Raw genomic sequence first — 25,389 nt, 5'->3', positions numbered from 1 at the left:
ACGCTTCCAGACCATCATGCAGCAAAACCCAGATGACAGAACAATCAGCCAGGCTCCGGAGCCCACCCTTATAATACCCTGCCTCTGCCTGAGACCATTCACCCAACAGCAGCTGGATCCCAACAGCAGCAAGAGACGAGGCCACATGTGACGGGCAGAAAAGGCTGAGTAAAATCTTGTCAAAGGGGCAGCTATTTATTTCCTCATCTTGTGAGAAAGACTTAGAACGTGCCATTTAAGTCTAAGAGGTAAAAAAAAAAAGGGGGGGGAAGACAGTCATTAGCAAGAAATAACATCTTCATTCTCACCTAAACTATTTTTCAGAAATCCTCTCCTGTTTTTGTTTGCTTTGATATAATAACCATCTTTGGCTTCCCTGGTGGCCCAGACAATAAAGAATCCACCTGCAATGGAGACCCTGGATCAATTCCTGGCTCCAGAAGATCCCCTGGAGGAGGGAATGGATACCAACTCCAGTATTCTTGCCTGAAGAGGTCCATGGACAGAGGAACCTAGCAGGCTACCATCAATGGGGTCACAGAGTCAGACATGACTGAGCAACTAACACTTTTAACTATCTTGGGAAGCCTTCCAACCAGCATCTGAAGATGATGAATTTTACCTCAGCAGGAGTCAGAGTTAAAGAGAGAAAGGGCACTTGGAGCTCCAGCACCAGTGGCTTCCTGGGGACAGGAGTGGCTGCCGCTAGGACGCCTTTCCCAGCTTGAGAAGCTGAACGTGGCATTGCCTCAGCCCCACCAGAGCTCCCTAACGGCGGCTCGTGACCTCATGTTGACAGCCACCTCTAACCAATACCACCTCACCCACTCCCTCAACTGCAGACCTGTACTTCTCCATGGAGGCAGCAAAGAAGAGAAACTACCTTAGGAAGGAAGAGGGCAGGGACGAGAGCTGGAGACGCAGGAAGCACGATTTGTCTAAGCACTGTATTGCACAAGCATTCTAAAATTTAATTTCAAAGCTAAGGTACTTAGGAAATACTTTCTCCAACTTCTGACCTTAGAGAAACTCAAGCTGGACCTCATTTTCCTGTAAAAGCTTCAATCCTCTCCTTCCACAAAATGAGATTACAAGAGGTACTGTATTTTTAGAAAAGTTTTTATTTTAATCCTTCCTAGAGGAATATAGATTTGAATGAAATACATTCATTCCATAAATACATTAGCAGCAAAACCTTCCCACCAGAGTCCTCTACACTCCAGCCCAGAGGTTGTGCCTTAGAGCAGGAGAGCATGTTCCATCAACCGTCAAATTCAGGATGTGTTTGCTTCTTGCTGAAAGCAGGCTACACATGAGAAAAACCAGACGACAGATCAGATGGGTAGGTGAATTAAGTTGGAACCCTGAAAATACATCCATGTGGTGACCATTTGACCTTCTGCACTTTCCAAATCCTTTGGAGTCCACAGTGTTTAACTGATGAGGTCCTTCACCACCGACAACTGGGAGCTCCTAACCTTGCAAATGCACCAACATGTCTTCTCACTCTGAGCTGCAACATTTTAATGGTGTCTTGATCCTTTTCAGAGAATAAGCCAGATAGAAAGGGTCATTCCCTCCTCCTTTCCATGGGACAAGGTACCTCTCCAACAGTTGGTCCACATGTCCTTGCTATCAGGAGACAATGCAGCAGGCGTTACTTGGCTTGTTAGACCTCCAGATACTCCCTGTCCGGGTGCTGGAGGCTTCACTGGAGACAGAGACATGTCGAAACCTTCAAAGATCTCTAAGGAACACGATAAGGTCTCTCACCCCAGCTTCCATCAGAGCACATGACAGAAGCACTCTGGACAGTGGCCCGGGCACCTCTCCTTTTCTTCTCTCCATCAGTGCCTGCTGCCTGGCTGCTCCTTTCTCCCCTGCTCTCTAGGTACCTGTGAAATTCTGGGAAGCAAGATCTACCCTAAACTCCCCAGCGGCCAGGAGAGATGAAGGCAGGTGGTGTTTTAAATCTGTGAGCCGCGGTCAGAGTAACAAGCTTACACTGTTACGTTCCAATCCATTCTGGGATGAGTTTAAGTCACAAGTCTGCATAAAACATAACACCAGAACCACAATCAGGATGACTATGACACAGGGACCAAGTCAACAGTTGCTTACCAAATCAATGAGTTGGCAGAGAAACGAAATAATGAAAGAATTTAAAATAAATCTGATTTGTTGGGCAGAGGGCGGCTCTGACTCAGGTATAAATGTTATCACCCAGATTATCATGTAAATAAAGAATAGACCTCAAAAGCTGACACCTGCCTCCCCATACACCACTTAAAAAGAGGACACGTGCTCTATCCTCCATCTTTTAAAAGTGTTTTCATTAGGATACTCTTCTATAAGTGCTTTATCCATTCCCATTTAGTCTGTTTTGACTGTTGGCTGGAAGGAATCAAACTATTTTATATAAAAACCACTGTAGTGGATAACTGGTTATGTGTTTTTCCCTTTTGCATTTTCCATCCGGAATAGTCAGCTTCTTTCTCTTCTATTTATGTGCAGAGAGAGAGTCATCTGCTGAATACACAGCACTACCAATGCGACAGTCCTCCGTCCCCACCGAGTCCGCCAGCTCTTCCTCCTCCGAGTCATCTTCCTCCTCCTCCTCCTGTGCGGATGAGCTGGAGGTGGGCCCTTTGCAGGTTTTTAGGTGTCGGGTGAGATGATATTTGGTTAAATAAGCCTTTGTACATTTTTCACAGACATAATCCCGTTTTCCTTCATGTGAATTGAGATGTTTCTTTAAGTGATTTGTCCTCAAGAACAGCTTGTCACACTTGGGACACTTGATCTGGCGTTCTCTAAGAGGAACACAAGGAAAAAACAAAACATTTGATTTGGGGTTACAAATACAACTGAGGCACACACTTACTCTGCACAACCTCAAGACCTTTGTCTGAGAAGCTCTACCCAACTAGAATCAAACTTCTCTATAGGAGATGTATCATATAGAACAGTCATAAGACATGTGTGCAGTTTAAACAGCACAGACTGATTTTGCCTGTTTTAGAATTCTAGGTAAATGGGATTGTACTGTATGTATCTCTCTTGTGTTTTTGCTTCTTTTTGAAATTCAATCACGTTGCTTCCATGGAAGCAACTTACAGGAGGCTACTTACAAATACACCACAGCTTGGTTGTGGCACTGGCTGTTGTTAATGGGTACTCTGGTGGTTTTGTTTTTTACCACCACAGGCAAGACTGCTATGTGAACATTTCTACACTGGTATGTGGGTCTGTTCCTCTAGGGCATATACTCAGGAGAGGCACAGGTGGATCCAAGGATATGTACACCTTCAATTTTACCACAATGATGCTAAGCTGTTTTCCAACGCTGTTGAATCAATATACAGGTCCATCCACAGCCATTTCAGAGCTCCTGTTGCCCCACATTCTTACTAACTGGAAGACTCAAATTTGAAAATGCTTGCCAACTGACCAACATAATGGTATCTAACTACAGTGTTAACAGTAGCCCCTACAAGTATCCAATTCAAGATGTCAGCAGCGTCAAGGCTGGAGTAACAACCCTGGCCCAGACATCTCAGAGCTGACCAGAAATTTGGGGATCATACAGAGTACGAATTTTTTAACTTTTTTTTGAGCATCTGAACCCTGTGTCTTAATGAAAATCCAACATGTTAACAGATAAAATGGGGCACTCAACCCTGACTGAACCTTAGACCCACCTGGTGAGCTTTTTAAAATCACCAAGGCCAGGGCTCTGCCCTGATCAGCTAAATCAGAATCCCTGGAGGTGGGGCCTTGGCACTAATCACTGTTTCTCACATTTCCCAAGTGACTATCACGAGCAGTGTTAGGGGCTGAATACCTACGCTGGTATGCTAATGCTTCCACTCATAACGTGATGGAATCTGGAGGTGGGGACCTACGGTTTAGATGAGGTTATGAGGATGGGACCCCATGACGGGGTTATGTCCTCAGAACAAGAGAAAGAGATCAGAGCTTGTTCACTCGCTCCTCCACCTGAGCACATAACAAGAAGGCAGCCAGGAAGAAGGCCCTCAACAGAACCCAACCATGCTGGCACCCTGGTCTCAACTTTCAGATTCCAGAAGTTTAAGAACATAAATTTCTTTTGTTTAAGCCATCACTCAGTCTACGGTATTCTGATGTGGCAGCTCAAGCTAATATAAGCAGCTAGATTAAACGACCCCAGCAAGCCCTTTCAGTTCCAACTATGTAAAACTATATATAAAATTTGATAATTAACGTATCTAATTTCCAAAATTTCATACTAATAATGAACCCACTTAATGGAAACTTTGTTTTAAAAGGTCATTCTGAGAGTCAGGAATGTAGATCCAGACTCCTTTGGTATTTTAGTGTTTCAGGTTGCACTGTGATTACAAATCAGGTAAAAGAGCAGATATGCAAACAAAATATTTATCTAAAACCCATGATAAGAATAAAGGTTCCATTTTTGATGTATTTCTAAATAAAATACAAGCTAATGTGTTCTCCCTCTTCTAACACTTGCTAAAAACGAAACTACAGAATCTGCTCTCTTCTATGTGTCACTGTAACTGACACAAGCTGGACAATTAATTACAGCTGGATTCACGCAATAAATTCCTAACGGGCGGTCCAATATTTGGCCTTCTCCTCCTTCCACCCCCGTGTCCTGCTGCCAGAGTGGTCTCTATAACAGACATCTCACCATGACATTCTTTCCCTTAAAATCCTTAAATGCTTGTGCAAGAATGTGAATACATTTAACATCACTGAACTACACACTTAAAAAGGGTTAAGACAGAAAAATTTATGTGTTATATGTCATAATGAAAATACACACATGCACACACACGCACAAAGCAGAGTAGCTCCTGGTACATGGGGAGGAAAAATGCCCCTATGACTCTCCATTACTCCCAGAATGAAATTTAATTTTGAACTGGATAAAAGGCTCTTCATTGTTTGGCTGCTGCCTCCGTCTATTGCTCTCACATACATGGGATGCTCTCACTATAGAGAACCACTCTTATTTCCCAGTCCTTTTCACATTCATGTTTCTACATATCCTGTTTAGAAGACTATTCCCTGAATAACTCTAATTTACCTTAATACTTAGCTCCAACTACCAGGAGGCTTTCTCAGGATACTCGCAGACTGGGTGAGGTAGCCGTCTTCTATAGTCTTTCAGAATCCTACACTTACTCTAACATCTGCAACACAGCGTGGCAATTATTTTCTCTTCTGTTTCTCTTAATGGCCTCTGAGCTCTTTAAATCCAAGGACCATTCTCATCTTTGTATTTTCACCACTTAGCAAATTGCTGGACTTCAAGGAGGTACTTAAAAAATTCATTAATCAAATGAAATTATGTTTCAAAAATATAACAGAAAAAAGGAAATAAAGAGAGTAGAAGTGAAAATGAGAAAACAAAGCAAGCACGTAAACTCTTCCAGGATAAACCAGAACCTTAGCTTTGTGATCTATGTGGTCAGAACACAGTCTGAGTCGTCAGAGAACCCAGGCTGTGTGGGACACAGGAGACAGCTACAGGCGCCACGGCAGGAGACAGACAGTGAGCCGGCACACGCAAGCCCCCGTTCATCGTCAACCGAGCAGCGGTCAGCTACAGGTCACTCACTGCGTGTGGATGAGCACGTGCTGCTTGAGGTCCTGCCTCCGCATGAACAACTTGTCACAGTAGTCACACTTGAGGTTCTTCTCCCCCGTGTGGATGACCATGTGGGATTCCAGGTGAGCCTTCTGGGTGAAAGACTTGTCACACAAAGTACACCTGTAGTTCTTCTGACCTGCATATTAACCCGAATGATCACACTGTGAATCAGAGCGCCACAAGCACGCTCAGCATGAAGAGACACACTGTACAGGTATGTGCCAGGAAGGAATAAAACAGAATTGACTGGTAACTGGAACCTCACATTCCAGGACTGTCTACCTACAGCCACTCAGAGCCAGTGAATTATATGCTGCAACTAAAGCTAGTGAAACTAACAAACCTGACCTATGACTGGTTACCTACACACACACTCTTTACTGTTTACAGCTAACACATGATACAAGTTCTGGGTAAAAAAAAATCACTTATAACCCTAGTGCCTAACTTAATTCAATCATTGAAAAAAAAAAAAAAACAACTCAAGAATTCTAGTACTTGTCCATAAGCAAACATATTTTTACAACCTAAATTTTAGTTTTCTTTTTTAAATAAAATACATGTCTTCATAAACCAGGGATGAAATAAAATCTTTTTAAGAATGCAGAAAAAAAGTTACTCTAAGTCAGGGGTTAGCAAACCTTTTCTTATAAGCCATTCCGAATCTTAAGGTCTGTGGGCCACACACACTCTGCTGGAACTACTCAGTCTTAATGAAAAAGCATAAGGAAGAATTTTACCTTCAAAGCTTTGGAGAAAATGACCCAACTATAAAACCAAACTAAACCAGTTAGTGTTATAGTGCATATGATAAAAACTTACAGCTAAGAGAAAGGGTTTGGTGTGCATGGAGTTTAGAAAATAGAAACTCAATAAATTCTGGTGGTATTCAACAAACAATATTCAAAGGACAGAAACTGGCTCTGGCTAGTGACAGGGGTGATCTCTAATAGTACGCTCTAGCTGTTTCTGAAGAATTACCTTCAGGTCCAAACACACAAATGAACTCCCTGATTATTAACTGCATTTTCCCAGTCACCTTCAAACTATGACTAGGCCACCTGGAAGATGGAGCAACTTAGTAATATTCTCTGAGGAGGCAGTTATTCCACACAATTCATGACCCAATGAAGTCCTCCTGTCAGCTAGCCGATTCTCTAACATCTGATCTCAACCCCATTTGCAAGACTTGTCTTGCTGCCACGCCCTTAGCAATTTCTAATTTTTCAAAATCCCACTTCATGGTCCAGGACAGCTTACCTGTGTGTATCTTGAGGTGGGTCCGCAGGTTGCTGGGATCACTGAAAGCCTTGCTACAGAAATCGCACTTGTGGGGCTTCATACCCATATGACCCATAAAGTGGACATGAAGTTTGGAAGGAGAGATAAAAGCCTGGGGGCACATGGAGCACTTCCACTTCCTCTCTTTGCTATGGCTCGGCCCATGGCTGCTGCTGTGGCCATGGCTAGGAAGATGGTTATGGATGTGGCTGCTCAGGTGGGCTTTAAACTCAGTATAGGAACTGCACTCCTTGCCACAGTTACAGAGATGCACATCTGGGTGTTCAGGAACACCTTAAAAATAAAATTACTCAATGTACTTACTTCAATTTTAAAACTCATATTTTAAAACTTAGTGGTTGTTGCTTCTAATTTTCCCTTCTATCAAAATTTCCAGCTTGCCCACTACTTGTATAATTAAACAAATCTTATTCAATGCTCTAGTCCCAGCATCTCAAATAGTGTGTCAGGCACACAGGGAAAACCTGGTAAATACTAAACTATAAGACACCTTCCTAGGCAAAAAACTGAGGATTTTGTTATACACAAAATCTTATGTGTGTGCATGGCAGAAGTTTTATTACAGTGAAAAAGGACAGAGAACGCTTCTGACACAGACATCAGAAAGGGGACGGAGTGTCATCACTTGTCCTTATGACACAGTGCAAAGAAAGAGACTATGAAGGTTAAATCAACTCACAGCATTGTCCTTTATGAACTTAAAACTGTAATGGTTCGAAAAGAAACTCAGGAACTTCAAGTTCCCCAAATCAAAGTCCTAACACAAAGTTCACGCTGCCTGGCTGGTATGGCTGCCTGGCTCTTCAGCATATGAAGAACTTCACAGATCTTAACACTTCTATCGTAAGGTTAATATTCTGCTTTTACATACACAAAGGTATGTGATTTGCTTCTGCTTACACGTAAAGCATTACCAAAACTATACTACTGATCCTTGGTATTTTTACTGTGTTAAGATACATAACAAACAAGTCTTATATATAAACTTACCAATCTGCTGAGCATAATCCCGACTGTAATAAAAAAGCAGTTCATTTTCAGGAGGGATATCTTGGGAGGTACAGAAGTAGATTTTTCCATCATGGGGATAAGCCACCAAATTCTGTTCTTCCCGATTCCTAGGTTATCACATTTAACAAATCAAGCATATTAATTTTATCTTATTATTTATTTACTTAAAAATTTTGGGGGGGCCACACTGCATCACTTGTGGAATCTCAGTTCCCCATCCAGGGAACACCCAGCAAGCATATTAATTTTGAAATATATACTAAACACATCATATCCCTATAGTGAAATCTTATATGAAAACTTAGATGTACTATTTCTCTGGGTCATTTCTAATTACCTATACTACCTGTTAGGGTTAACTTGTTTAGAAACAGTATACTTCAGTATATCACCTCATTGCTCTTTATAGTCAGAAACATTCTAGTCTACTGCTAGAAGAAAAGTAAGTAAAATGAAGCCTTAAAACACTATGACAAAGACACAGAAATAGAATTAACACAGCAGCCTAAGGGGTTGATTGCGTGTGTGCACGCTAAGTCACTTCAGTTGTGTCCAACTCTGTGCGACCCTACAGACAGTAGCCCTCCAGGCTCCTCTGTCCAGGGGGATTCTCCAGGCAAGAATACTGGAGGGGGTTGTCATGCCCTCCTCCAGGGTATCTTTCTGATCCAGGGATCAAACTGACATCTCTTATGTCGCCTGTACTGCCAGGTAGGTTCTTTACCACTAGCACCACCTGGGAAGCCCAAAGGGTTGACCAATAGCCAATATAAAGAAAAGGAACCTACTTGCAAATTCAATGGTAACTGTATCATTTTTTATTGCACTGGTAAATTGAACAAACTGCTCATAAAACAGATAATTTCTTATATTTTAATTTATAATCACCATTAGTTAACAACTACTGGGGTGAAGAAAATGAAAAGCTTTAGGCTTTAAGCTATGTTCAGATATCACCGTCATTGGATTCTTCAATTCTTTCCTATTTTATTCAAAGTTTCCTACTGAAAAATATCCGAATCATAACTATTTATTGCATCTCACCTGGCTTTGCGCACAAACATCATCCAATTACATTCATTTTCGTCAGTTGTAATGATGCAGAATTCTAGGACACCATTGTGGTATATCTGCCAACAGAAGGCAAACATACACATCAAATGAACTGACAAGTTCTAGCAATAATCTCATTTACTTTCCAGTAAGTACCAGCTTTCCTAGTCAGTGTGAAAATACATGGTTGTCTTCTCATATGTTTGTCATTTCACCAGTCACCCTATTTCCAGCAATAAAGACCACTAGAGGTCTACAGTTAGTGCTCAGTATACAGAATCATGTTGCTCTTAATTAGTCACATTTTGGCTTGACTGGAAAAGACATAAAATACTGTAGTTGTCTTCATTACCCACCACACAAATGGACATTAAGGTCAGAGAACCACCTCTTATTTTTTTCTCCAGTGAACCTAGCATTCCTGTGTTCTTGTCTGGACAACACAACTAAAGTCCCCAATGCCAGCATCACTTCACCTCTCCAACTATCACAAGACCCATTTCCACCTTAATCCAATGTCAACAAGCATCATCCCCAATCGAAGATTCTATATAAACATAGGAACAGCTGTGCATATCAGAAACTTAAGTTTTCAGCCCTTTTATTAGAAAAATAGAGAAATAATCTTAGCTTCCAAGTCTAGAATTGTTTCCCAAGCTAAATATTTGAGGAATGCTTTAGCTGATTACAAAATAAGACTTTCAACACATAAACAAAGTCCAAAGCCTGAGCTGCCACAAGTAATAAAAATGAGTAGTCATTGGGTTACTAACAAAATGGAGACTAAAATAGTTTATCTTCTATATTCAATATCTGACATTTTGCTATGTATTATAATTTGGCTACCAAGAACAGAAAGTAGTATTCAATGACTGATGGATGAATGGCACTGTATGAATCTTGGCTAAGTTTGACTTTTACATCACTTTTAACTACTTCATTACTATAAAAGCACCCAAAAGTCACAGAAAATTTTCAAAAACACTGACCTTCCAGATATGATTAACCGCCTTGTCTGTCCATTCTGCTACTTCCATGGAGTGACTTTGCTGGCCAATGAGAGGCCCAAAGCAAGTCCGAACAGGGATGGTTTCTCCAGTCCACACACCTATCAGTGGAAGGATACCAACTACACAATCAATGATTTAAACATCTAATAGGATAGAGAAGACAGTAGCTTAACTCATACAAAGTATTCTAGCACTCCTGAAAGGTAGGTATATCTTATGGGTTCTATTCTATAAATAAGGAAAAAGTAATGAACAGATTAGACTGGGCTCAGAAGAAATATGCAGAGTAAGAAGCAGTAAGAATTCCTGAACCAATGTTTATACACAAGGAACCATGTCCGTCCAAGTTGATACATAAAAAGGACTAGACATTATTATAAAAAAGCAATTACTACAAAATAAATCAAACTTCTAAGATCATTTGTGCTTAAAGCACTGCTCTTTATTATCTAAGTGGTTTAATGCTTTCAACTGACTGATGCCTAAGCTACACCTGAAAGAACAATGAGTCTAGAATGGTATTTTCAAAGAATAGCACAAAGATTCAGGTATCGTGTTACAATCCAGTATAGATAAACATACTGTGGCAGTCTATATTTCTTACTCTCTTTTCCTAAGGAGTATTAAGCAACTTATAAACATCTAATAAAGTATTTTTGGCGATAAAAAGTTATAAATGGTAAATTTTCCAGATTTTATAAAAGAAACTAAGTTTCAAGGAGTGATCTGTCATGATAATTGACAGTGGATGATACAGCTGAAAATAAGCCAAGTCTTCAAAGATTCGGCCTTTGAGGAGGATTCTCTCCTCTATTCAATCCTGATCCTAAGAAAGGGGAACTTTTCCAATAAAGTGTTCAACTTGATTTAGTGCTATCACCACTGGACAAGTATTCCATAAAAGGAGAAATATTCAGCCATAAACTGACTTTTGGATCAAGCAAGTAATCTCTAAATTACACACATCCACTTTTACAACTCTACCCTATAAAGGAAGAAGAGACTCTGATCAAGTTTTATGGTTCCCAGGGTCTTACCAATGTCTGCTCCCACCATTGACTGGCGGAGAACAAGCTGCTTTGGGAGAGAAAGCCTGGCTCTGCTCTCTATTGGAGTGTCAGGAACAAAAGTCACCGGTCCATGATCCGGGCAGTCTGAGGGATAGGCTCGGTCACAGAGAGTGCACCCTGCAGATGACAAACGTGAGACATAAATGGGGCCAGCTCCAGCAGACAGATCAATGGCCACCTGCTTTATTTAAATGTGAATTATCAAAACATAACCAGTATGAAGCAAGGGTCTAAGAGAAATGCTCTGATCAAAGGGCCACTTTATTACACTTACAAGTATACCCACTCATATCCTTCTTCAGCAAGATTTGATTTTTTTTTAATACAACTGGACAAGTTTCCTATTCAGTGCATAAGAAATACTGATCAAAAAAATAACACTGCATTACTTCAAGAATCAAGTGTGTTATTTCTTACATCAAGTGGCTAAGTAATTCCTTCAAATATGATGTTCTGAAGTCGAAAAGATTCAGAGTCTCAAACTCTAAGAGAAAACTGAGCTGAAACACCGTTGGTGATGCAGTGCCAACACAGCACAACGGAGTGAGAGACGCTTACACCACCGCTCGTTCCTGCCTCACTGTTAACAAACTGGCTGACTCCGTTTGAATGACAGGTTCTTAAGACAAAATACGCAATCTGCTCTTTAGGACAGCAGGTAGGATCATACTCTTGCAGACGTATTTGCTTAACATTCTTAATTTCTTATTGTTCATATGGTCTTTCTTTTTGTATTGTCAAAAAAAAAATGTTGACTTCATACATTGTTCTATGCTTATTGTAACTTCACATTTACAAGCTCAGGAGTGTCCTCCTTCTCCACAAATCTTTTGCTCTTTTACTTTCCTTTCTCCTTGATAAGGAGTAGTACTCATGACCCTATTTAGTCAATGACTGTTCAAATTTTCCAAATTCATTCACAAAATAGCTGTAATACATAGAACCACAGTCTTCTAGGTGCCTTTATTCCCCTAAACAACCTATTAGAAATTACCACTTAAATGGTGTAAAATATCAGTTAAAGTTTTCATATTTAGCCAAAGTAGTAATAATACATTACTTCTTCAAGTACTACTTGATTTAAAATTCTTTAAAATCAGACTAGAGATCCCCTATACTCTATGAGGACTTATTCTCTGATGCTAATTATAAACCATGTTAACTCTTCAAACAAAGGAGATTCAGATTTCATATGGCAAAAAGGGTCATAGGCTTCCTTCAAAGAGAATACCAATGGTGAATAAGTACACGTAAGATGCTGAACATCATTAGTTATTATGAAAATGCAAATTAAAACAATGAGATGCTGTTTCATACCTACTATGATGGTTATGACCAACCTAGATAGCATATTCAAAAGCAGAAGACATTACTTTGCCAATAAAGGTCCATCTAGTCAAAGCTATGGTTTTTCCAGTGGTCATGTATGGATGTGAGAGTTGGACTGTGAAGAAAGCTGAGTGCCGAAGAATTGATGCTTTTGAACTGTGGTGTTGGAGAAGACTCTTGAGAGTCCCTTGGACTGCAAGGAGATCCAACCAGTCCATTCTAAAGGAGATCAGTCTTGGGTGTTAATTGGAAGGACTGATGCTAAAGCTGAAACTCCAGTATTTTGGCCACCTCATGCAAAGAGTTAACTCATTGGAAAAGACTGTGATGCTGGGAGGGATTGGGGGCAGGAGGAGAAGGGGACGACAGAGGATGAGATGGCTGTATGGCATCACCGACTCGATGGACGTGAGTTTGAGTGAACTCTGGGAGATGGTGATGGACAGGGAGGCCTGGCATGGTGCAGTTCACGGGGTTGCAAAGAGTCGGACATGACTGAGCGACTGAACTGAACTGATGATGGCTATAAATATGCATATATTTTTTTACAAATAAAATTCAATTATTACTAGGAAAAAAAAGGAAATCTTGGCAAAGATGTAGAGAAACTGGAACCTTCATACACTGATGCTGGGAATATAAAATGGTGCAGCCACTTTGGAAAACAGTCTGGTGATGCCTCAAAAAGAGGAATTTCATTCCCATATATATCCAAGAATTAAAAACATATGTTCATTCAAAAACTTGTATGTGAATGTTCATATAATAGCCAAAAAGGAGAAACAACAAAAATAAATGGATGAACAAAATGTGGTATATCCATACAATGGAATATTATTCTGATACATGCCATAACATGGATAAGCCATCACAACATTATGCTAAGGGAAAGAAGCCAGACACAGCCATGTACGTTAAGATTCCATTTATATGACATGTCTAGACTAAGCGAATCCATAGATAAAGCAGTTTAGTGGTTACCTGAGAATGGGGAGCAGGGGTGAGAGTAACTGCTAACAAGGTTTCTTTATGAAGTAACAAAAATTTTTGAATTAGATAGTAGTGATTGTTGTCACTACAACCTTGTCATTATACTAAAAACCACTGAAGTATACACTTTTAAAATGTGTATGTGAATTACATGTCTTCTGAAAAACACTCAGAAGCAAGAGGTTCCACTTGCCCACTTGAAAAAGGATCAACAGGAGACTTCCCTGGCAGTCCAGTGGTTAAGACGCCAGGTTTTGACTGCAGGGGGCACAGGTTTGATCCCTGGTCAGGGAACGAGGATCCCACATGACGCCAGATGTAGCACCCTTCCCGCAAAAGGATAAACAGACTGACTTAAGCCACCTCCTACCTTCTCCTCAATTAATGACCATACATTAATTACAATCCTAAATTATCTTAAAATTATAAATTTCAGACTTTAAAGGGTTAACACGAAAGGTCTCCCCACTGCTTGGCTTCAGTAGCACCAGAAGCCTCCTCCTACTTTTCTGACCATCCTGTTCAACTTACTTTAGAAGCTCTTCCCCTGCCACTGTACCTTAGCATACCTAGCCTTGTCATTCCACACACTTCACTAGGACAGGATTTCACCTCACTTCCATGGCTATGATTAACACCTTAATGCTGAAGATTCCTGAATATTTCCAGACAGATCTCTGAGCTCCAGATTAAAGTTCTCACTCAACATCTCTAGGTATCACTGGACACTGAAATCAACATGTCTAACACTGGACTCACCTACATTCAACAAAAACAAAACAAGGGACTTCCCTGGTGGCCTGGAGGATAGGAATCTGCCTATCAGTGCAGGGGACACGGGTTTGATCCCTGATCCGGGAAGACACCACATGCCTCGGAGCAACCAAGTCCATGGGCCCCATGCTCTACGACCCATGCTCCACAACAAGAGAAGCCACAGTGAGTAGCCCACACACTGCAACCAAGAGTAGCCTTCACTGGCCACAACTAGAGAAAGACCTCACAAAGGAAGGAAGACCAAGCGCAGCCAAAAAAAAAAAAAAACAACCCACCCCACCTCCATCATTCATCATCCTAAGGAATGGTCACTATCCACCTAGTTTCCCAGCTAGAAACCAGTAATTTCTCCTTAAACCTTCTCTCCTCCAACTTCACCCAATCAGCAAGATCCACTGAGCTTTCTGTTAATATTTTCTTTTTCCATCATTCTCTCTTCTAGACTGGAATACCATGGCCTGGCATTTAAACTGTGGCATCGCCATCTTTACCTCTCTGCCACTAACAAGCCTGCTACCCTCACACCGCAGCAGAACCCCTATCCCAACCCTCCCTCCTCAAAACCCCCGTCTGCTCCTTGAAGACCCTCTGTGTTCTGGCTCCTACTTCTCTCATCACATAGCCCTCTGCCCACCTGTTTTTTTTGAGGCGGGGAGGGTTGTATTTTTTTGGTTGTACTGCACCACATGTAGGATTCTAGCCCCCTGAACAGGGATCGAACTTGTGACACCTGCAGTGGAAGCTCAGAGTCCCAACCACTGGACCACCAGGAGAGTCCCTCCCCACCCATTTTATGCTTCAGCCAATCTGAACCACTCACGATTCTTTCAAACTACAGGTGCCAGTTCCCATGGGCAACACTGTTCCTCCTGATTCTCCACTTTGGACATGTCTGCTCTTCAGGTCTGTGTTAACACATACACAGTCTTCCCTGCGTTTTCCAGAGTCTGGTGAGACGCTCCCAGCTCAGGCTCCTTTAGCACCATACACTTAATCCCATCTTTGCACTCAGTACACCATAACGCAATAGCCTGTTCACTAGCCTGTGCCTACCTTCGCACTGTAGGTTCCTTCAAGCCTCTTGCAGATTATTTCATAGGCTGCATCTAGTACAGAGGCTGGTGCTCTCTAGCACTCAACATGTTTACTGCATGACTGAAGCAGTAGTGACACCAACAACTCAACTATTTTTATATTGCGTTTGTCACTGTTGCCCCATAAAAAGAACTTTTACATGCCAAACTATGGCAATTTATATGCATTCTGAGTGAAAAAAACCCCAAAATTTCACTTGTATATCCACTTACATTTTTCCACAGGGATGAAAAATTACACATGATCTAATAAATTTGTCTTATGTAGAAAAAGCGCATGGCAGGTCACACAGAACACCTTACTACAATTTACTTATATAATTAACTCTGTGAAATCTTGGGAAATATCTTAAGTATTACTAGGCTAAACTTATCTGTAAAATACAGAAATGACTGTTTCCTTACTTCAGGAAGATGCTTTAAGAACCAACAGAATGTCCATATATCACTTGGCTTATTTGAGAAAAAGGCACCACATTAACACACAGGACAATACATAGGCAAATAAAAGTTTCAAAGTCTAGTTACTTTCTATACTCCCTTAATTAATACCTGACTTTGCGACTAAACCTATTAAAGATGATGACCCTTTCTATCAATATCTCCAAAAGAAAAAGGCTGAGCACACTCACAAATTGTAAACAAGGTTGCCATATTTTCCTTGTTTGAATTGGAGTCTTCCATTTGCAGTGAAGGTGGTACAAAAGAAAGACTGTCTGAAGAAACATCTACATGACCTGTCCCCATAGCAACCTCCTGGGTGATGGAGGAGACAGCCACAGGTTCTAGGCTTAGGCCAACTTCATGGAGGGAAACAGACTCTAGGGAGGCGAGGTTGTGTGAGGTAGAGAGTGCCACGCTTACAGAGTTGGTGCTCATGGCCACGGTGTGGATGGAGTCACTGAGGGCACTGTCAGACATCCCGTTGACCCGACTTGCAATGTGGTCTGTCTCCATGACCACAGGGAGCTCCAGGCCGTTCCCATGAATGGGTATCACACCACCATGTCCTACAGTTTCTGCTGCAAGGTTGTTGCTCACAGAGTCCACAGACAGAGGTTCATGACTCCTGGAGCCATTTGGGATTTGGGTATGCTCGCCTGCAACACCATCCATCGTCAGCTCTTCTGCCATTCCATCTGTAGAGATTGGGCTGGTGACCCTAGAGACGTTCTCCATGGTGATTGTTGTGTCCAAGGCCACCTCATGAGCATCAGTGGGATGAAGACTCTGGGCACCATGTGTGTTCACAGAGCGAGAGTCTATTGAAACAATGCCTGGCTCTAATCCAACATTTCCATTGGACTGATAGGGATCTAGAGCTGAAGGGTTATTGGCAATAGATAATGCTGTATTACCATCAACATTTATGGAGTTAGGGTGAATATACTGAGGAGGTGGTCTGTCAGCTAAATAAGACAAAATGCCTGGGAAAAAGGAAAAGATGAGATATCAGGAACTTTTCAGTATATTAAGAATTCCAAATGCTAAAACCTATTTTACTTACAAATGCAACTAAAGTAAAATAAGCTCCTATCTATTTCTTTGATTTGATATATATATACTTTATAAACAGCAACATAATACACCATAATTCAGTTTTGTGAAACTCAGAAATCATAAAAATTAATGTTCCCTTAAAGTCACTAGAAATTAATCATTTCTGCCTTTAATAATATATCATGGTTGGAATTCCTGAGTCCCAAGATACTGAAATTTGCTCTATAAGAGTTGAAAGGTCAAATCATTTAAAAGCAGATATTCCATGTGAAAAATAAAATTTAATTAAATATAACTAAATTTTTATTAAACTATCAAGAAACATTAGGGTCTATTCAAAATAAATCACAATTATACTTGCTTTATTAAAACAGAAAAAATACTTTAACATTCCTGTTAATGAGTATGTGGTGAAATGGTACATGCTCCATCTCCAGTAGAAGCCCAAATTTCTAAAACGTCTTTGCAAAGTATTGAGTATATATAATAAAAACCTCAAAAATATTCATACCCTCCTGCATAAGAAACTCCACTTACGGTAAACTGCCCTAAATGCATTTTGTAAATAATATACCCAAAGATATTTACAAAACAGTAATAAACAAACTGGTAAAAAGTGTCCATCAATAAATACTGATATAATAAAGTATCAGTAGAATATAATGTGTCATTAAAAAGGATAATTATGAAAACCATGTAGCAGCTGGGGAAAAAACTATGTAAAAATAGAGAAAAACATTAAGTGAAAAAAAGGGTATATAATTGTATTGCAAGTACTACAGTTTTCATTATGGAAAACAGTAAAAACCCCTACACAAAAATAAAATGTAGGATGGAAGTACACCAAAAAGATGGATGATGGGACTATGAATAATTCCCCTCCCTCTTTATTTGCTAAATTTTCTGAAATGAGTATATAATATTTTAGAATAAAAATTCAGTAAACTTTATAATAAACAATAACACTATAGCAGGACATGTGGTTGGTAGGAAATTACAATTGGAGAATTATAAAAACTGAACCTAGAAGAGACAAGGGAAAAATTGTTTATGTGCCATTAAGAAATTAACCTTTGTCAAACTGCTATACTAATAATGTTATCTATATGTTCTAAGAGGAGAAGTACATAAATACAAATTTTTTCCCCACATAAATTAATACTTAACAGTGACAAAGAGAAAAAAGCATCATTCAAGTCTTTGAGAACTGAAGTTAACAGTCGGCTGCTACAAGGACTTCCCAGATAGTCCTGTGGCTAAGACCCCACACTCCCAATGCAGGGGGGCCTGGGTTGGATCCCTGGTCAGGGAACTAATCCCACATGCTGCAGCTAAGATTCTGCACACCGCACCTGAAGATCCCACATGTCTTGACAAAGATCGAAGATCCCAAGTGCCACAACTAAGACCCGGGGCATCTAAATAAATAACTAAAACAAACAAAAAAGGGTCGGATATATTATTTCTTGTAAATTTCCAAATAACTGTTAACACTTACCAGGTAAAATGGTTCTGAAGTAACTGCTCTCAAGGTGGGGGTAAGGTGGTGGAGGTAGGGTGTAGTTTCTTTCAGGTAACCCACACATCACCCCTCGATCCCCAATACCCATTGGGAGCATCAGAGACAAAGCAGAAGGTAGAGAGCTCAGGGAGGGACCCAGGTTTGGAATTGCCACTGGCAGGCCTACAAAAAAAATTGTTTTCCTCAATTAAAAGTAAGTACTTTAAAATTCTGTGATCACTGGCTAAAGGAAGGTTTTTGCAATAGGCAAAAATCTCACCCAGTAGCCCTTTACATTCCCAGATAGACACAGACAAGCCCTAAATTTAGTCCACAAGTCAGTTTTAAAATGCCAACTTGATCATTCAGTTATCTGTATTGCTCTTGGGTACCAAAACATTTAACTACAATTTAAAACTTAGTTTAAATACAATTTAAGAAAACAAATTATTTAGACGTAAAAAGAATGGGAAGAAAAATACACCAAATTTCAAAGAAATAAACTTCAGAGTGGTCTCTAAGTAGTGACAGTACAGATTTTTTTTTAATATTTTTTTATTATACTTTCCATTTTATATGGTGAGAATGTATCACTTTTAAAAATTTCATAGATATGCTCCTACTTGGGGGAAAAAACCTAAAGTTAGATGTAAAACTATACATGTATATCTCGATATAATCTTTTGCATATATGCTATGCTTCATGATTTTTAATTTACACACGATATCCACCTTGGACTACATCTGTCCATACAATGCTGAAGTGACTCTGTGGCTTCCCATCATAATGAACTCACCGACTCGGGCAGTGCAGATTTGCACTATTTTTGCCAGTGGAAGTATTTTTAAACAGGTTTTTCCTCCTTAATAAGAGTGTCTACTAAATGAAATGCCTAAGAAATAAACAAATGAGTTAAGAACTAATAAGTTTTTAAAAAATTTCTTTTGTGGACACTAAAAGGAATGTGAAGAGACCCTAATTTAGATGAATCTTATTTAACTGCTACCTTTTAGTAAGCAGGTAATTCTCTAGAGAGAACTACTTAAACTTGCAAATTTAAAATACTCTTAAGCATTAACTCTTATTTTGATAAAGAGTCCAATACATTACAATGTCAGAGACCCGCAAGAATCACTAGCTTACTGCTGTAAGACTCGACAGCTTGCTTCTTTTCTATTTCAAGAGAAAGAAAAATTCAGCTTGGTAGATAAAAAGGTTTTAAACGTACAGTGATGGGGGACAGTGAGCTTTCCCTACACTGTTACTCTGTCCGAGTACTGAGGCTCAGGGGGAGTTCCATGCAGGAGCTCCCTTTCTGAGGCCTCTTCTTTGACCATGATTCTAGGTCTGGCGCATTTGTGGCTTGTGCCACTTTCAGGTATGATAGAGAACAAAGCTGAATTTCTCATGTGTTCTAGGAAGAGTTAGTATAGTAATTCTTTCCTAATAACCCAGGGACAGAATGTCAAGGGCAAGAATAGATGAATGGGTAATCCTAGATAAAATGCCAAGTCAACTATAGCTCTAGACAAAAGGGCATTAAACTCAAGCACAGTACAACCAGGAAAACCTGTTACCCCTATGCTACCCACTAGAACTTCAGTACTCTACAAAAATTGCTACCACAGGTGAAACTGCCATTGACCTGCTGGGCTACTCCCATCCACTCTGAAAGGGGCTCTGACCCGTTCCATTTAGAAGGGTTAATACAATTAAGTGTTGGAATTCAGTCCCTCTCTCTTATCACTCACCTGGAGCAGGGATGGGACTGTGAGTGGGTGAGGCAGCCAACCCCAGGTGACTCCCTGAGACTGGCAAGGCATTGCTCACAGAAGATGAAGTCAGCTGCTCCATCCCCACAGGACTCAAGTTCATTTCATTCATCCTAAGAAAGATTAGACACAACCAGGTATGCAAAAATTGCTTCAGTGACTCTGTTTAAGGTACTGAAGAACCTAAAACGATGGTACAGAGATGCAATTTGATCAACTACGACTTCATTTCTATGCACACAGCTCTCCGATATTCTTTCACTGATAAGCAAATTCAGATTCAGAGATGTTAACTTGGCTGTCATATAGCAGAAACAGGATTTAACTCAGGTGTGCCTTGTTCCAAATATTAAGCATGCTATTTAAAGCAAAGTTTGCAATCCTTAGAGCACACTGGCAACAAGGCGTTTTTGTGTTTTTAATTCACCTGTTTTTCTTTCACAGTATCTAGTTTCTCCAACTGGTTTATTACTTGAAACCAGGACTTGTTTTAACTTACTCAAAGAATTTTTAACTCTTTTCACCAGAAGTTAAAAGTGATACTAGGTCTGAATTAGACTGCCAACAGTGTGAAGAAGCACCGTATCTTCTCCATGGATCAGCATTTATTAAAACTCTGTATAGATACCTTAGTAATTAATCAATAATCTTAGTAAAATCCTCCACATAACAAGGTTCATTAGGTAAGCTAGATACTTTATAAAAACATTACTTCATATTAGCTCACTAATTCTTCAAAATAAGGGAATTGAGGAAACTGAGGCTCAAAGAGGACTTATCATACACCCCAAATCACAGAGCAATTAAATGGAAGAACACAGACCATGCTGCAAAACACTGTCAAAAAGCTTTTCAATACATCAAACTTTTTAAAATCTACAGACCATTTTCAGCAAGCTGAAGAATCTGAGAACTGCCTTTTCTATGCAATCCATCTTGCATTGCCATGAGCAGTATCATTAGAGTAACAGGAACACTGAATAAGACCCTACTGGAGGTTATCAGTATTAGTTCCTATGTCAGAATTTAAAGACTGTAAAAAAAAAAAAAAAAATTTAGAGACTACCATATCATAAACAATTTCAAGAGGCCAGCCAACAGGTTATCCAAAGAAGGTCACCAGGAACCTCCAATCCTTATACTGAGTATCACAGTGATGCAAGGTCTTATGTGTGTGCCTAAGTACAGGGGGGAAGTGAAGACTAGGAAGGGGACAAACGGATCGACACACTCCTTAGCAGTGAAAACAAAATTTAACAGGTTTTCAACCCGAGAAATGGCTACCTCGGCTATGAATCAACATGAAAATAGTAATAACACTGATTACTCCCTTACTATAGGTGTTAAGACACTGGGCTCAGTGATATCATGTAATGATCTCACCTAATCCTTATAACTGGGCTTCCCTGGTGGCTCCATGGTGAGTAATCCACCTAGCAATGTAGGAGACAGGGCTTCTATCCCTGGGTCAGATCCCTGGAGAAGGAAATGGCAACCCACTCCAGTCAGTATTCTGTTTGGGAAATCCCATGGACAGAGGAGGCTGGCAGCCTACAGTCCATGGGGGTCTCCAAAGAGTTTGACAAGACTGAGGGACTAAAACAACAGTAACAACAATCCTTGTAACTACTGTGGGTAGGTACTATTCTTAATCCATTTTAGAGATGAGGAGACTGAGACTCAGACCAAGAAACTTAACCCAAAATTACATTAACTAGTAAGTGGCAGATTTAACTCCAGATCTGCCTAATTTACAGAAGTCACAGAACTGGCATTTAAAACCAGGTTCACCTAATTTGAGAGAGCCAACCTCTTAACTAAGATAATTACAATAAAAGAACTGTTTTGCCTTTGACAGTCAGTTCCAACACTCAGGATCTGTGTGTTTACACAATGGAGTATGCTTAATGTCTGACATAAACCTGCCGCTGCTGCTAAGTCACATCAGTCGTGTCCGAATCTATGCGACCCCATAGACGGCAGCCCACCAGGCTCCTCCATCCCTGGGATTCTCCAGGCAAGAACACTGGAGTGGGTGGCCATGTCCTTCTCCAATGCATGAAAGTGAAAAGTGAAAGTGAAGTCACTCAGTCCTGTCCAACTCTTCTTGACCCCATGGACTGTAGCCCACCAGGCTCTTCTGTCCATGGGATTCTCCAGGCAAGAGTACTGGAGTGTGGTGCCATCGCCTTCTCCAGACGTAAACCTATTCCTGCATTATTGCATATTTACAGACTTCAACCTTACCCCAGGCCAGATATCTCATAAACCTAAGCTCCCAGACATTAATTAAGTGTACAAAGCTAACTGAGGACAGTACCCTGTACAGAGTAGGCACTGATTTGGATGAAGCAATGCAAACTCATTCTTACTAGAAAGACAACTAGAATCTGATTAGCAAACGAGGTGCTCCTTATTAAGGACGGCACATTAATAACTATTTAATTATGCTATACAAGGAAGATCCCACATGCTGCTGGGCAACTGAACCTATCTGCCTCAACTACTGAGCCCGCACTTTATAGCCCGTGCTCCGAAGCAAGAGCAGCTCCAGCAATGAGAAGCCCGTGCACCACAACCAGAGTGGCTCTCGCTCACTGCAGCTAGAGAAAGCCCGCATGCAGCAACCAAGACCCAGCATAGGAAGGAAGGAGAAGGAAAGGAATGTAGGGATTCCCTGGTGGTCCAGAGGTTAGGGCTCTGTGCTTCTACCGCAGGGGCCATGGGTTTGATTCCTGGTTAGAACCAAGATTCTGCATGCCACGAGGAGAGGCAAAAAAAATTCAGAAATTAAAAATAAAAGAAGTGGCTTGACAGAAAACAACAAAATTCTGTAAAGCAATTATCCTTCAATTAAAAAAATAATTTAAAAAAAGTGCAAAACTCCGTACAGCCTAAAGACACCATAGCTACCATAAATTTGAAAGTTTCTGGGTTTGGAGTGGTTTAAAACAGGCTTCTCCTGTAACTTTTTATAGCTACAAACATTAAAACTTTACAATTAGTAGAGCAAGAATGACCTACAAAAACACGATTACAGTAGTTCTTTGAAGTACAATTAAAAGCTTCCGTGGTGGCTTTCACGGTAAAGAGTCTGCCTGGAATGCGGGAGACCCGAGTTCGATCCCTGGGTCGGGAAGATCCCCTGGAGAAAAGAAATGGCAACCGACTCCAGCATTCTTGCCTTGAAAATCCCATGAACGGAGTTGCGTGGCAGGCTACAGTCCACGTGGTAGCAAAGAATCAGACACAACTGAGCAACTTTAACAACATACAATTAAAAGTCTGTAGCTTCAAACTCTATACTGAGAATTCCTGAGTATTAATCTATACACATAATCTCAAGATAAAAATCAACATGGTGTTTCTAGGCTGACTCTTAGACCTTCTCAAACCAGTTCAAACCAGAGTTAATGTGAGGCTCAGCAGATTTCTGCTTTGTTGTGAGTCACCAAAATGTGATGATCTCAGCAGCCATAAACCAAAGGTAACTAGTATCCCACAGAGAGAAAGCAGATGAAGGGAATTTACAATACGATCCTCCTAAGACACTCTCATTCCAAAGTGCAATTCTATCCTAGCTACTTTTCTTATATGGGATTCTAGGAAGCAATGCTGGGAGAAGGGCCAGAATCAAGATACTGTACTAAGCTCGAAATTCTTCCCTACGTATATTCGTTGTAGAATCATTCCCTTCATCTTCTCTAGTTTACATGACCTATGTATGATCCATGGGGCTTCCCCTGGTGGGTCAGACAGTAAAGAATCTAACTGCCTCCAATACAGGAGACCCGGGTTCAATCACTGGGTCGGGAAGATCCCCTGGAGAAGGAAATGGCTACCCGCTCCAGTATTTTCGTCTAGAGAATTCCACTTACAGAGGAGCCTGGCGGGCTACAGTCCATGGGGTTGCAAAGAGTCCGACACAACTGAGCACAGACAAATATGAACCATTCGCTGATCTTATTAACTTTTTGTTAGAATGACATGTAAGAACCTGAAATGCAGCCACTTTGCAAATGCAATGGACAATTTTCAGTAATTTGAATTTTTTTAATCTTCCTTATCCTCAACAGCCTATGAAAGAGCCCTTAAAGAACAGTCAAATGTAACTCTGTGGCACATTTCTATACTGTAGGGTATAGTACTTTCAACATTAACATGAAGGCTGAAGAACTTAATTTCTCTCCATTACCAGCCAAGCCAGATGGTAACCAGCAAAATTCAAGGTGAAACATGGTGATGAGCTAAAAATACACCTCGAAACTCAGATTCAAATATTAACTAAAGGCGCAAATAAAGGCAAGGATAAAGATGCACAACAAGCCAACAATCAACGTGTGGCTATTCGGAACAACTACTCACATGTGGCGCAAATCAAGCCTAATCAGAGTATATTCAACCCAATACTGGTTCCTCGATTTCCTGTTCCCTTTCGGACAAATCCATTTGCAAATCGCACCTGTAACCTGCCCAACGGCACCAAAAACAAAGGCATTCTGAAGTCTTATTTGCTACATGTTTTCCAAACACGTCACCAGCGCTCGGCCTACTAAGCTACTCACCTGTGATGCATCTGCTGGGGGCCAAGGGTTAGAGGAAAGCGCACACGGGTGGCGGGGAACCGGCATCAGGGTTTGCGTTCCAAGGTCACGTGCTACCGCATCTTGCTTACAACCGCTGCACAGACGCGGCCACTCGTCCCCGGGGCCGCCCGGGCCCGCCCAACTTCTCCCGAGGGTCGGCGGCCGCGCACCCTGCCGCGAGATGGGGCATGCCAGGGGACACCCGGGGCCTTTCCTCCAGAAGCTTCGGGAGGGGGGCTGCCCGACCTGAGGGAGAGGACAAGGGCGGTCACCCAAACGTGGGGAGGATGCAGCCCCCGTCCTCCGCCGGCGGAGAGCCTGGGCCTGCGGACACCGCCTCCCAAGGGCGGCCAAGTCGCCCGCCCGCCGGCCTGGGGCTCGCAGGCCGCACTCGCCCCGCCCCGGCCGGGCCCGCGCGCAGCCCACCTGCCGGCCGCGCGGGGAGGAGCGCGCGCCTGCCCCGCCGCTTTGTTCCTCATCCGGGCAGAGCTCGCCTCGGGGCCCTCCCCGCCCGCACGAACCCCGAGCCCCGGGGGCCGCTCGCCTAACGTTTCCCGCCCGACCCGCCCCGGCCCAGCTCGCGGTCTCCTCAGGGCCGCACCCTCCAAGGCGCGTTTCCGGCTCCTCAGCCACTCTCGGCGCCCGCCGCTCCGCCCTCGTGCGTGCGCCCCTCCCCGCCACGGCCCGCAAGCGGCACCCGCGCGCTCACTCCTCCTCCCCTGGCCCAGCCCCCC

General features: G+C 41.6%; 1 protein-coding gene across 1 annotated transcript; it reads right to left on the bottom strand.

The window, feature by feature from the left end:
- Positions 1-1,103: 1,103 nt before the first annotated feature.
- PRDM4 (PR/SET domain 4) lies at positions 1,104-25,169 on the bottom strand. The gene is made up of 12 exons (XM_040234785.1): positions 25,082-25,169; positions 24,635-24,901; positions 20,049-20,182; positions 18,294-18,479; positions 15,928-16,722; positions 11,073-11,222; positions 10,015-10,133; positions 9,017-9,102; positions 7,952-8,079; positions 6,920-7,234; positions 5,627-5,795; positions 1,104-2,813 (listed from the first exon to the last, which is right to left on the bottom strand). The coding sequence occupies exons 2-12, from the start codon at positions 24,643-24,645 to the stop codon at positions 2,501-2,503; spliced, it is 2,406 nt and encodes an 801-aa protein (XP_040090719.1). The 5' UTR covers positions 24,646-24,901; positions 25,082-25,169; the 3' UTR covers positions 1,104-2,500.
- Positions 25,170-25,389: the final 220 nt, after the last annotated feature.

The sequence above is a fragment of the Oryx dammah genome, unplaced genomic scaffold, assembly GCF_014754425.2.
Source record: "Oryx dammah isolate SB20612 unplaced genomic scaffold, SCBI_Odam_1.1 HiC_scaffold_29, whole genome shotgun sequence".
Lineage (NCBI taxonomy): Eukaryota > Metazoa > Chordata > Mammalia > Artiodactyla > Bovidae > Oryx > Oryx dammah.
This window is presented reverse-complemented; position numbering and strand designations above follow the sequence as displayed.

Coding starts and splice junctions, on each gene's coding strand:
- PRDM4 (XM_040234785.1), bottom strand. Junction 11,223..15,927: donor GGCAACCTTGTTTACAATTT/GTGAGTGTGCTC, acceptor TGTCATCTGCAG/GGTGCACTCTCTGTGACCGA. Junction 10,134..11,072: donor AATGGTGGGAGCAGACATTG/GTAAGACCCTGG, acceptor TTCCACTGATAG/GTGTGTGGACTGGAGAAACC.